Consider the following 14600-nt stretch of genomic DNA (forward strand, 5'->3'; position numbering starts at 1 on the left):
AGCTGGGTTACGGCAGGTCCGGCCCAGCCTCTGAGGTGCGCACAAGCTGAGTTACAGCACAAAGTCCGGCTCAGCCTCTGAGGTACGCACACGCTGGGTTACGGTAATAGACCGGCCCAGCCTCTGAGGCGTGCACACGCTGAGTTACGGCACCAAATCCGGCCCAGCCTCTGAGGCGTGCACACGCTGAGTTACGGCACCAAATCCGGCCCAGCCTCTGAGGCGTGCACACGCTGAGTTACGGTAATAGACCGGCCCAGCCTCTGAGGCGTGCACACGCTGAGTTACGGTAATAGACCGGCCCAGCCTCTGAGGCGTGCACACGCTGAGTTCCGACACAAAGTCCGGCTCAGCCTCTGAGGCGTGCACACGCTGAGTTACGGTAATAGACCGGCCCAGCCTCTGAGGCGTGCACACGCTGGGTTACGGTAATAGACCGGCCCAGCCTCTCTGTCCTCTCATTGCATGCAGACAGTCTGGCCTAATTATGAGCAGCATTGGTGATCATTCAACACCCTCCGAAGTGGCAGCACTTCCTGATGGCTGGCATTTATGGTCTGTTTCTGAAGAATCATAAGACTGTTACACAAACACAAATTTCAATGACTTGCATTTTTCCTGTGGGAAAAAAAAAAAGATTTTTTTAAACGTCTCAGTGGCTGATGTGGATCAAATACCTGATATCTGAAATGTCTGGACTCACAATTTATCACATGGGTGAAGAAATAGTTTATTAATACTATAAAATCTCATCTACTCAATTTGAATTTCATCTCCATCTATTTTTAAAATACATTTTATACCATTTATTTCTGTTGTTTTAGAAGATATAATCCAAGCAGCAAAAATGCTCTAAATGTATGTGCATATATATGTGCAGATATATTACATACATAAATACACCAAAAGAAGCATTTTGCAGATGGACAGATTCACCAAACATTTAGAATCAATAAATGATGATATATTTAACAGCATTATGAGATCCATGTATTTTAACAAAGATTTATTAAAAACTTATTAGAAGAAGGTTCTAGAGACAACATTAGTAAAAAAAAAATCTTCCTATTAGCAGAAATGGGAACAGGTCCAATGAAGTTGACTCCCTTTGGCCTGTGACATTACAATGAAGTACTCTCTTGAAATAATGAAGTACTCTCTCGAAATAATGAAGTACTCCCTCAAAATTCCATCAAACGTACCCACCCATGAGTTTTACATAATTAAACAGACCCATGTTGTGAGTAAACGTGTTTTCTGTCTACAGAGTGACACTATGACATCAACATAAAATTACTGTTTCCATTAAATACAAAATCCATAGTATATTTGGTAAATATCACTACTATTTATAGAAGCATGCTTTCATGACAAAAACAGTTAAGTGAATGTTTTCTGGAAATGTGCAAAACCAGCACTGTATAAAAAAAATTAAAACATGAATTTGTAGTAACATTGTTTAACTCCAGTTCTCCCACAACTAAAGTCAACAATAACTGAGAAGTAGAAAATTCATAGTCTTAATGCATAATGTTCATTGCGTTTCACCTTGGCAGCTGTGGATTTATTTAATTTCTTATAAAATCCAAAATGTGCAAAAAACAGTCACATATTACATGGGATTCTGCTGTTTTGCATCCAATTAAGTATAACAAATGGTTTATTCATACTATGCCTGGCTTTGAGGAAACTGCACTAGCTACTGATAGCAATTAGTGTTGTCACCTTGTAAACATCCAACTGTAATTAGTATACTTAGTATTATTCTTAGCAATTTTTAACATACAGAAACCGTTACACCTTAAAAGACAGGAATGTAAACACTGTAATAGATGGTGCATTTATAACACTATATCCAGACTCTAAACACTTAAACATTGAATGCAGCCATCTTGTGAGAAAAGTTCATATAACGCTACCGACATAGAGTGCCAACTACGAAGTACACGATCTGTGCTTCAACACAATGAAAGAGACAAATCCGCACATTGATTTGTTAGCTTATGAGATCAATAAATATTTGTTGTTGTTCTATTTCACTATGGAAAAAAAAAACGTCTTTGGAAAGCAAGATAAAAATCCTGAGGATAATATGTTGTTATAAAACTAACATCGAAGCTCAGCTAATTAACTATTATATCATCTTTCAATTCTCTCACAGGCCTCTGCATAGTCTTTCTGTAAATACAGAGCTGCACACATCTGCACAGCCATGAAAGTCATGTGAATACAATTTCACTGAGCAAATAAAGCTCTTTTCACCTTTTTCCTCACCATAAAGGAAAACTCTCTGAAAGACTGTTTTATTTGTCAAAAACATGGAGCTAAGGTAGCAATAAGTGACAGATCTCTGAAGCAGCAGGTTACCAGAGGAAGGTTTTAAAGACATCCACCAATATCTACCCACCAGTCAATGTAAATGCTAAATACGGAAAGGTGAATGAGACAAGAACACACGAAAGAATTAGAAAAATAATAATAAAATTCTTTTAGGAGAACATGACAAACATTAAGTAACATGCAAAATTAACAGAGATAAAATGAGATGAACATAAAAATGTCTGAAGAATTAATGAGGGCTTCATAATAAGAGTCAATATTCCAGTCACAGAAAGTCACAGAAATTGTTACATTTTAAAAATGCAACAAGAATATGATCGTATATCATTAATAAGCAATAACATGAGACATGGGAACTAAGAACTGCGGCAGCAGACGTAAAATAAAACCCAAAGCCTATATCCCAACCAAACTCTCTGGCAGTAGACAGAGAGATATTAAAAAAGAAAAATGAAAAGAGATTAAGTAAAAGTTTGTGTTCTGTAGAACCTACTAGTACTAAGTTATATTATCTAAGGTGAGTAAACATAAACACTTATGATCCACACTCCACAATTGATCTGCAGTTATGTTTCTCATTTTGCTATAATTTGCTTTCAACTGCAAATGCAAAATGTCTTCGGGTGTTGGGGCATGGGGAGGGGGGGATTTCGCGCTCTTCAGAGGTGCTGTGGCAGCAATCTGGTGAAGATGTGGGTTTAGCCATAAATGGATGTGGGGAACTGGAGGCCAGTTCATACCTCTCTCTATAGCCATGTTAGGAAGCTCTCCTTATCGCACTTGGCGGCAGCCAGCACCGACTCCATGTCACTAAGTATGTCAGAGTTGAGCGCCTCCTGCAGGCTGGGCATGAGCTCTTCGCTCTCCATCGCCATGCTCTCACTCTCCAGGGTGCCGAAATCCACGCTGGTGCCAGGGATGGTATCCAGATAGTCGGGAAAAACGCTGTGTTGTGTTGCCGTGGGAGTTACAGCAGCAGAGTCACCTGTAGCAGACCAAAAGAATCACTAAAAGCCCTGTGGTACTATCTTTAGAGTGTTTTCCCTAAAAAAAACTGCAATAGGAATTTCACAAGGAACACAACTTACTGACCTACTAAGGTTTCTGAAAATATAATTGTTTTTAGTTAAGACACATGTCCCATGCATGTTATCTTAAGTGAATAATTCCCAAGTATGCTATAGTATAGTAGTAAGGTTACATGACATAATTGTAAATGTCAATAAACCTTTTGAGAGAATAATGCAGCACGTGGTATGATATGACTGATGCCTCTTGTGCAGATCAGAGATGCCCCATCGACTATTATTCTTCATGGTGGGAAACATACCTGTCTCCATCTCTTCCACACTGTTGAGGAGGTCGTCCGGGGTGCGGGGGACACTGTAACTGCTGACGCTCAAACCGCTGTCTGTGCTCTCATCCCTGGAGTGGTAGGTGCCACTACAGAGACACACACAATCGTCTTTAAGGAAGACAGCAAAGATGGAATGGCAAACATGGCCAGCCAGGAACTGCTGCCAGACAGCTGGCTGTAATGTCTCAAGATGATATGGACACATAAAAGAAACATGGCTACAGAAGCTCAGAGGTTCAGAAAGCGAACTCCATAAATCCCAGCTTCATTGTGTTGAATATGTCTTTAGCAGACCTTCACCACTCTTCCTCACAGTGAGAATCAAGCCAACTTTTTTCCACATTACTTAGACTGACTTGTGCATAAAAGTATTTACTTGTGTATAAAAGAATTTTTTAAAAAGTGCAGAAAAAAAATGTCCATAATTACATCTGAAGAAATGGGACACTGGAATACCAGTAGAGAACACTGTTACGCATTCTGTTAAAAGATCCACAACGGCCAACAGCATTTATTTAGTGCACATAAATCCAACTTCCATAACTGTTTACTCAATGCAAGATATAGGTGAGCCCAAAGTCTGTCCCAGGAACCTCAAGGCTTGAGACAAGGTACACCCTGAACATAATGTCAGTCCAATGAGTAGCACACACTAGGGGGGGAAACACCAGTGTCACAATGAGAGATTTACAGACACCATTGTAGCATATTTTTGGACTGCCAAAGGCATGCAGCCCATGGCAAGAATCAGGCCCACAACCGTGAGGGTGCAAGCCCACAATATTGCCTGCTGAATTAAGGTGAATTAGCAGTTTTCTCGCCAAAAATAAGTGGTTCAAGACATTTAGCCTGATATCTGACTTCCAGTCTCCTGAGTTTCTTCACTTCCCTACAAATGTTTCACTACAGATACGACCCACGCCTTCATCCCTTCTCTTCTTCCAAGCTTCTGTGCATAACATGGCTGAAACAAAGACTCACCTGTTAAGAAATGGATCCGAGCCGTTAGTGGTCATGGTCCTAGCATCCTGCGACACGCCTGAGGAGGAACCTGCATTTGGGGCGCTGCCGTCCTGCTCCAGGCCCGCTGCAAGATGGTTCTGGTTCCTCAATGCTGAAGGTTCCTGGAAGTGCAACCACACATGAAGAAAGCGAAAAAGGAGAGATCCGCTGACACAAAGTATTGGGGTGAAAACGGGCGGAAAATAAGACAAAATTATGCCGATCGTTACGAATGAGAAGTATGTGATCTTTGAAGGGTGATGGTAGTTTAGTTTTTAATATCATGAAAAATCTGGATGTAAATGTGTTTTTTGCTTTTGTGCAGTTTTTAACTAGAATTCATTTATTTGCAAAGAGCAACTTACACAAAGTGTTGAAGACATTTAAATGTAGAATTTAAGACCCCACTAGATGGTGCTCTTAGTTTGCTATGCTTTCAGCCCTTTTTTGAACAGAGAGCACCATCTAGTGGGGTTCGAAAAATATAGCAAATGGTTCATGAAGTGTTATTTTGGTGACATCACTAATAATCTGGGTTCACCACCTTCATAAAACAAACACAGGAAGATAAAAAAATGGAAAGCTAAGCTCTGACCTGTGTCTGTGCCTGACGCAGCAGTTCTTGGTGCTCATGCCTCAGTCTCTCCTTCATCTGCATCTGCTGAATCCTCACCTGACTCATCCCACTGCTCTGACTCTTGCTGGTTAGCTTCTCGGGGGTACTCTGGCTGACCCTCTGTGAGCTCAGCACTGAAACACAGAGGGAGCCATGTGGCATGTGAGATATTGTCATTTTCAAGCGTCATCTTGTAGCAAATGACTCACTCAGTAGTTTTGTGGTACAATCAGTCCTGCTACAATGCGTGATTTTACCCCACAAATCTGTTCTAGCGATACATACCTTAGTACCCAAGTTCAATACAACTGGGAATCGCATTTCTGTTTGTGAGATTTTTTAGTCTGAGAGAAAAGCACTACACGAACTACAGTGCAATATGATCTTAGCCAGAAGCACTACTTGCACACAAAAACAGCTATCCAAGTCAACGACAGTGAAATGATCTAACCAGTTTTCAAATCTAAAAGAATCAAAAAATTTTGTACATCCATGCATTGCACAGGTCAAAGTCTTGACAAATAATTGTTAAAAAAAAACACATCGCAACCTTTTTAGCTCACTTACACTTGCTATTTGTAGACTGTGTCTGTGCCCTGCCTTCAGTGTCCCTCCGCACACTGCAATCCATTGTATTTGTGCCGTATGCATGCATGGTGGCTGTGGCTCACTACTCACGACTAATGATGGCCAAAACAACGCTTCATGAACCATTTGCTGTATTTTCTGATCCCACTTGGTGGTGCTCTCTGTTCAAAAAAAGGCTCAAAGCATGTCCCAAAGCAAACCATCCAGAGAAGTCAGAAAATACAGCAAATGCTTCATGAAGCATTATTTTGGACATCACTACTTTCGGCTCGCTGCAATCGGCAAGTTTGTGAGTTCGGCACGTTCGGTTGAAGAGGTTACTGGGAAATTCTTGTGAGACTTATAAGACCCATAGGAGATGTTTATGATATAATCTATTAATGTATTATCATTCTTTATTTAAAATGTATATAATTACATTATTACCCATTTGCTTTTCTTTTTATTATTTCATTCATTCTTTGTTTGCTGTAGGTTGCTAAGTTTTGGAGTCACATTCCCCTAACCCGATTTTTCCCATTGGATTTGTGTAGTTTAGTAGGTGATTTTAGTGAATGTGACATTTTTCAGGAACGCATTATTCGCATTGCAGTAGGACTGACTGTGTATATGGCTTATTTCATACATAAAGAACAACTCACTTAGAAACATCCTGGTGAATGACGATTCCAGCAAAACCTGTTAAAACACTTATACCTAGTATCTAGTGTGCATCACTGATTACTGTTATATTCAAGAAAATAAAGCAAAATACTCCACTAGAGAAATCTTTTAGTCGCTGTTATATAAAATGCTTTATATTGATAATCTAAAAATCTAAAAAATCGTTTTTGTGAAATCACCTCCAATAAAGAATAATTAGGCCTATATTACTGATATTATAGTAATATTTACTTTATTTAAATTCTTAAGAAATGTTAAAGATATATAAAAACAAATATAACACACAAATTTTCTATATTTCATAAGTACAAGGCTCTTTCCAAAGGGTCAGACACAAGAATATCATTACAGGGTAACATGATACTGTAGGTGATATTACTTTAATGTTTCAACATATTTTGTTAATTAAAGAACAGTGTCCTCAATTCTAAGTAGACATACTTCGGTACCTTGAGAAAACTGCATTGTTTTTCAGGTTAAGCTCAAAAGCAACAATATCATAAAATGTACAATTACAAAAACACAGCAAGATATCAAATACAAATGGATAATAATGATACCCCCAGGAAATTGGCAATCAATAAGTTTGTTATGAGATACATATTAATAATACATATATATATATATACATGAAAACAAAAATATAGTTCGGAGATATTCAGTTGTGACATTAAGGAATGCAGTAACTCATTATTTGACTGTTAATGTAATTAGCTAATATTAATTACCCATGAATAAAATGTCTTTACTGTGCATGCAAGAATTCGATATAATTAAAATGTGATTATTTCCTCATTAGTAAAGCCATTTCCCAGTATTGCTCAGCTATGAAAATCACACAATTAACTGTTTTACCCAGTCTAGTATACACTCGCTCTCTCTCACTGAAATAGTATTGAACAAAATCAAATGTTATACTTGATCTATGTAAATACTCATCTAATTCTCAGCAACAGTTTTTAGAACCTGTACAATGAATATTTACATTCATGACAACATAGACACCCCCTTAATTATCCAGGACTGATCCACCCCCCTCCCCGCCAATAAGTGAGGGGCATACTCATTTTTATGAAGCTATGATTTTTTTAGGATTTTTTTTTTTTTAATTAAAGACCACAGTGAAAAGCTTGTCTGTGGTGGAATAGAAAACATTTTTTAAAACAGTTAACAAAATTCAACAACAAAACTAAAAAAGACAAATTAGTACAAAAACAAAACAATATTTAAAAAAAAAACAACACTGTAATGAGTCATTTAACATTAAGGAAAAACACAAAGAGAAGATGCAATGACGAAAATTGGTCCTTGCACTTGATTGGATGAGCCGGGTGTCAATCATTGTGCTGCAAAAGCAGGAAGAAACAGAATGTGTGCTTGATGCTGATGTAACAGTGATCCATGTTAACCTAGCAGCGTGCATTATGCGCAGCTTTCGGAAAATAAAATCTTAGTTGACATCCTTTCCACTGCTATAAAATATAATATATAATCATTTTAGTTACTCATATTAGATAGATAAATGGTTAAAAAAAAAACTTTTTAAATACATGAAAAAAAAATCTGTATTTTTCCACCCTAGACTATGAGCAAAAGCAGGGAAATAAATAAATACTTCACCATAAACTAATGCTTCCAATAAGAATATCCAATAGAGAAAAAAACTCAAAACCCCAATACAAGGAGTAAGCGGTATGAGAGGAAGTGTCATAAACACAGACTGTAATGCAGCTGTACATTTTAAGGTACCTTCATAAATCCTTAAAAACCAAGGATTTTGACAGTTAAAAGCTGCGGAATGATTGACACCCGATTCATTCAATCAGTTTCCTGCTTGGAGAATTGTTTTCCCCCAAGGATAATTTGCTTCCATAAATGTTATAATGACTGCCAATATTGTATGTCAAAAGTCAGCATTTTCTAATTGGCCAAAGCAATTAATAATAATTATTATTATTATATTTTTACTACTACTACTACTACTACGGTGACATTGCACTTGACAGGGCACAAATAATACAATATTTTGCTATTACTTTGGGGGCTTAATGGTTAGGGAAGCGCACTCGTAATTGAAAGATTGCAGGTTCGGATCCCCGACCAGCAAGGCACCACTGAGGTACATATGGGTTAAATGCAGAGGACACATTTCATTGTTGTGCTGCGTGTATCAACAATGACAACTAATCACTTAATTCTAAGTAACCACAAATTAAATCTTAGTTACATATTGATCTCATGTTAATTCATCATTAATGAATCATTATGCGTGTTTTATTTCAAGCAGTTTCTACATTTGTTACTATATCTTAGTTCTGTAGACCTTTGTGAACTACTGAAGGAACATTTAATGAATTACACTTACAAATTACATTTGTTAATTACATTTGTTAATTACATTTGTTAACAATTTGTACTTCAGTAATAACTGAATTATTACTAAGTATTCGTGTCCCATCAAGTAAAGCATTACCACTACTACTACAATTGTGGAATCATGCAGCCTACTTCTTGGAATAATTTTGCAGCATAGTTTGCTTGTGGTGTGCATACGTACTAGATGATTATGGTGCAGGTTCATCACATGCTGGTGCAATCTTCAAAAGAAGCTATATGACTGCTTTGGGCTTTTAATGCAGAATTTAAATGCACATGGACCTAGTTGATATATGTACACCATTTTTATATCAGCCCTTTCCGTTATTATGTATGCAGAACAAAAGAACCAAAAATGCAAGATACAGCTGAAAATATTTGGTCAAAATGTAACTGCTTTTTCTTAATTCATTTTATGGTCAACATTTCAAACACACACACACATACACATGAAGGACAACGTACACCAAGGTAAAGGCTATGAAAATCATTTGGCTTTATAGTACAGAGAGCAGCAGTTTTTGGCCTATACTCATAGTGCAATATCACTGACCACCTCCAGAGGTCAGCATAAGACCATGTGCAGAGATTTCTGCTATAGCACTACAGATGCATTCCGATTAATATTTGCATTATACTAAACAACACAAAAATAACAGGGCTTATAATTTTTTTAAAAAAGGGTTACAACAGACCACCCAAAACTTAGCCAAACAATTAACCATTGCATTCTAAAAATGTTACAAGATGGATTCAATGAATTCAGAAATGAGTTTTAAGATGAATTTCATAAGGCTGATTTATATAGATAAACTCATATCATCCCTTGGCCTTGCCACGTTCAGAATATATTCTTGACATATTACATGGGAATGTGTACATTCTCCTTGTACCAGTGTTTTTTTTTGTGATTATATCTTCTCAAAAAATGCTGTGCTGAGGTACACTGACAGTTCCTTCATATTAAACAAAGTACTTGTGTGTGTTTTGTGCTGTAATACTTTAGCAGACGTACAGCAGGGGGTGACCAACCAACAACATTTCCTGATTGACCAGCCTTCAATCCAAACCCTACAAAAGCTGCACCTTGTGGCTAAACAAATATCCTTCAGGTTCCACTTAATCCTTTCTATGTTTCTGTCTTTGTAGCCTCATCTTCCCCTGCCCCCATGCAGATTTTATTTTGTCGGAAGGAAAAGTCTGGAACAGTTTAAGAACTAGGAAACAGCAGAAAAACCTTGGAAAAGGCTCAGTCCTGCCTGACTCGGGCCTCCGTCCACAGCCACACACGGGGAACCAGTTACTCAGCAGCATTTCCAGCACTTCCATTTCCCTTCAGTCAAATGCACTCCCATTGTTAAAGTTTGATTAATACTGTACATTTGCCAGTAACTGAGGGCTATGAACGAGCTGGATGGTTATATTTAGAGACAGTCGCATCAAAGTTCATTTAATATTAAACACAATTATCTATTACATATACATCTCAATACCTAATTGACTTTTTAAACTAAATTAATTAACTAACTGAGCTGGTGGTGAAGTTTAACAAAAACATGGAACGGCTGAGGTACCCCTGAGGAGAGGTTTGGGAACTGAAGCGGAGTTCATCTAGACACCCAGCAGGATGTCAGTGATTTTTCAGAAAACAGAAGACATCCTTGTTAGTTTTTGTTAATTTGCATATTTTTTAATATTAAATTGTTTTTTTTTTCTAATCAAATGCGCACTTACTACCCAGATAAATAGCTTTAAACATTTCATTTCACTGCCTAAGACTTTTGTACAGTACTTTATATCTAATGTTTAATATAACATGTTAAATTAATATAACATATTAAACCAGAAATAACATAAATATTGAAAACCACAATAAATCCAACATTCAGGGCAAAAAAATTCACAGCTAGAAGTGAATTTACGTGAAACAATTTTTATTTCGAGTGATTTTCTACTCTCATATAAATGAAAAGTCAATTTATAGTCACAGGAAGAACCCAGGACTATGGAGACATCAGATGATGAGAATGATTATCTAATGCATCTGTTCCATATTGTATCAATTTCATTTTTATTTCAACTGGATGTTTTTTAATGTTTAGTGTGTGAAAATGAAATCCATGCCTCAGTTTTGTTCCTTGAAAACATTTTTTGTTCTACTGGGGTCTGTTTTTCTTTCCATGTGGCTCATATGATAAAAGGTTATGTATATAAAACAGAAATGTCAGGCTAATTTTTAAACCCCTTTACAAAACTATTATTTTTTTATGGGAGGTTGGTTTTACTTTATGTTTGGATGCAGTCATTATTTTGACAGTATAATTTAAGGATATTAATGGTTGAGCAAAATGCAGTTATTAAGTTTAACTGAGGAGGATATCACGATCAACTTTTAAAATAGTGATGTTTCCCATTTTCTCGCTATTATTTATATAATTTTAAGTTACGTTTCCTTATTCCATGTTGGTGCAAAACACAGGCAATATGCAAAATTGGTATTTCTGATGAAACATGCTAATCCTCATTCCCTGGTCTGAAGCCGCTGTGCACCTGCATGTGTAAGATGCCATAAGACTTAATTCATCTACAAGACTTAAATCAGGGTTCCCAACTATTTTTTCCCGCGGGGCAAATTCCACCAGCAACATAAAGCCAAGGTGCACTGCCTTCAATGTAATTTGTCAGGGGTGGGGGGTCTCAATTCAGTTGCAGTTCAATCTACCAATTGGTGACCACTGCTTTAAAATCATGGTTACTTTAGTGCTGCCAAAAGATATCTATTCACCTTTCTTGATCTTCAGTCAATGTTTGTGATTCTGCTCTCATTTTTTGAGTATAACTTCCGCAAAGTAGGTGGGAACATTTTCTAAAGTCCAAAGACTAACGCTTTCTAAGGTTTGACACTTCCTAACGATTAAGACTTACAGTATTAGAGTCCTAATGCTTTAGCGGTTGTTCTGTTTTAATTGTACTTTGAATGGTCATATACATACTAAGCATTATTCTTATATAGGTTATACACACTGGCAACAGATGTCAGTAAAATGTAGAAATGTAATATTCTTTAAAGAATTTTATTTTGCTTTTTGTGGACAGCAATGTTGACCCCCAGACTCAGTTTAAAAGGATCAGTGCAATAAATGGTTAATTTAGCTGCCAGATTAAAACAGTTCAGGCTTCAGCAATTTGACCTGTTTAACTAAGGCAGTGGGTAAACATCAAAACTCAGCAGGGGGCTTCAGTGCTACGGCAATCCAGAAAATATGCAAAGGTACCCAAGCCGATTTCCAGCTGAATACACAGAAGAAACAGACGTAACCTGATGGGAAATACTTTTTAGGTTTTTACTAGAAAGATTTTAGTATGAAGGCAAGAATTTGTCAAATCAGGGTAATCCTTTGGAATTGAGTGTTCAATAAATGAAAAGAATAAAACAATGAATTTGTATGTATCGCCAAGGCCATTTAGTTACAAAGACCAAAGTTACACTATTTCCAACCAAACCAATAGTAATTATCTGCGCATCCAGGAACACATCAAATGATGCAAACTCTGCGGCTACTGACCTGAAAATATACAAATCTAGACTAGAAATTGAAAGCAATTTGACAGAGTATTGTGTAGCTTCCAAACAATGTTCTTAAGAGTTTTGTATAGCAAGACAACATTTTTTTTCCCTCGCTAATTCATGCATTTTTTAAATGATTTTTAAATTATCTTTTTAAATTTAAATAAAAGGTACCATGAAGAACAGGGTGTTATATTTTTATGTTATATATGTTAGCCTGTTTCTTTCAATAACATTTGGAGAGCACAGTCTCACGGCTTAACATTTTCGCTAGAAAACCTAGGAAAAGCTTGGAAAATAATATACTTTAGCCATAACACTTATGATTGGGTAGGCCATAGTGGGTATAATGTTATCATTATTAACAATAATGCTGGGTGAAAAATATATTATAAATTGATAACGTGCACCGTATAGAAGAGGCCGAACCAAAGCCATTCAGTGTCATTTTTACCTTAGCATTCATTAGTCAAGGGTCCATTCAGTCATTCGCTTATTTGACGTTATTTTCACATTCCACTTGGGACTTTATGGAAAGCAATTTTTAAAAGATGAATTCGTCAGAGGTCTGAAAATGGAATTCAGCTCACCGATTCGTGAGTCAAGTCGTGGGTCCAACCAGGACGTGCTCTTGTTTTTGTGGTTGATGTAATATATCTCTCCCTCTGGGGTAATAGCCTGTTCCCAACCCTCAGGAAGCGGCCCTGAGACAGAAGTTAGCAGTCAGCTTACTTTCAACAGACAAAGCTTTAAACCAGCACAGCAGGCCCGATCATTACTGCATAGCACTCCGGCAAATATTTTTGTCATTATCATCATCCAGTGACACAGTGTAGCACAATGTTGGTGTTGTCATCTAGGACAGACATACCACAACTTCAAACGTTGTAACATCTGGTCCCACCCAAGCCCAATAAAGGCAGTTGGTGAACATTGCCTTTCACAATGTTCTTAATTTTTACACTGAGAAATATTTAATACCACTACATCAAATAAGTGAAGGACAAAATAATGCTTCATAAACCATTTGCTGTGTTTTCTGACCCCACTTGATGATGTCGTTGGTTTTTGTCAGGGCATGCTTTATACCCTTTTTGGAGAGAGAGCACCACCTACTGGGGTCAAAAAATACAGCAGATGGTTCATGAAGCATCATTTTTTCCATCACTAAATGGAACATATGCAAACACTATCTGGAGTTAAGTTTAAATGAGTAAGCGAGCACTTTACTGCACACTAACTGGGAAACTAAATGGAAAAAACAATGAAGCACAGCACGGCTACTTTAAATCTCGCTCTATCTGCTCCCTTAGCCAAATAGCCAACCAAAAGCGTGCAAATGGAGCTATTTAAATTTAGTGAGAGATCAACCAAGTACAGATCCATCCATATTTTAACCCCATAGAAACATGTAGAGCAAAGGCTGACCTCTAAGCCCAGCCCCGAATGGCGGAATAAGTGTGCTAGCCAGTGAACCATGCCCAACTGTCAATGTGCACGATATGGCGACACAACACGTCACTGATGAGATGGATGATGACTTGTGCTTGGCGCTAGTGGCTTACCAGTGGCTGAGCTCACGACGGGCAAAGGAGCGGCCTGGTTTATCGGTAACATTGCCTTTCGGGGGTCCTGCCAGGTGGTAGTTTTATCCAAGTGGCTGAAATTAATTAGAAAAAGAGTATGTTACGTGTTTAGGGTGCAGACAGCTGTAGGTAACAGACTTCTGTAGGGTGGTAACTGGTAATACCAGTTCAGTGTCTAAAACTTTTTGGTTTCAATATTCCCTTTCTAAATACAGCAACATATTCAGAGAGAAAAAAAAAGACTAGAAAATTAATTTGAAAATTGAGGAACAAAACGTAAAAAAAAAATACAAAATGCCCTTTCAATTAATATTTCCTTAAGCAATGAGACAGTAGACATGTTTGATCGTGCCGACTTATGCTATTGCCATAAATCTGTCGCTCCATTATTCTCTTTGGCTCACAAACTCCTGTCACAAGAATCTTTGAATGTGAGGCATTCGATATAAATAGAGATGCGCAGTATTTCAATGAAATGTACTTATAATATGCATTTAATTACTT

General features: G+C 37.3%; 1 protein-coding gene across 2 annotated transcripts in view; it reads right to left on the minus strand.

Moving 5' to 3' along the window:
• Positions 1 to 942: 942 nt before the first annotated feature.
• The window catches only part of LOC111838004 (transcriptional coactivator YAP1-like), a 31278-nt gene continuing 17620 nt past the window's right edge, over positions 943 to 14600 (minus strand). For both annotated transcript variants that reach the window (XM_023800541.2, XM_023800540.2), the window contains 6 exons: positions 14076 to 14170; positions 13101 to 13214; positions 5295 to 5449; positions 4679 to 4821; positions 3671 to 3783; positions 943 to 3325 (listed from right to left, as the gene is read on the minus strand). In XM_023800541.2, the coding sequence (XP_023656309.1) occupies positions 3087 to 3325; positions 3671 to 3783; positions 4679 to 4821; positions 5295 to 5449; positions 13101 to 13214; positions 14076 to 14170 (859 nt within the window). In that variant the 3' untranslated portion in view covers positions 943 to 3086. The remainder of the gene's footprint in view (positions 3326 to 3670; positions 3784 to 4678; positions 4822 to 5294; positions 5450 to 13100; positions 13215 to 14075; positions 14171 to 14600) is intronic.

The sequence above is a fragment of the Paramormyrops kingsleyae genome, chromosome 18 (assembly GCF_048594095.1).
Source record: "Paramormyrops kingsleyae isolate MSU_618 chromosome 18, PKINGS_0.4, whole genome shotgun sequence".
NCBI lineage: Eukaryota > Metazoa > Chordata > Actinopteri > Osteoglossiformes > Mormyridae > Paramormyrops > Paramormyrops kingsleyae.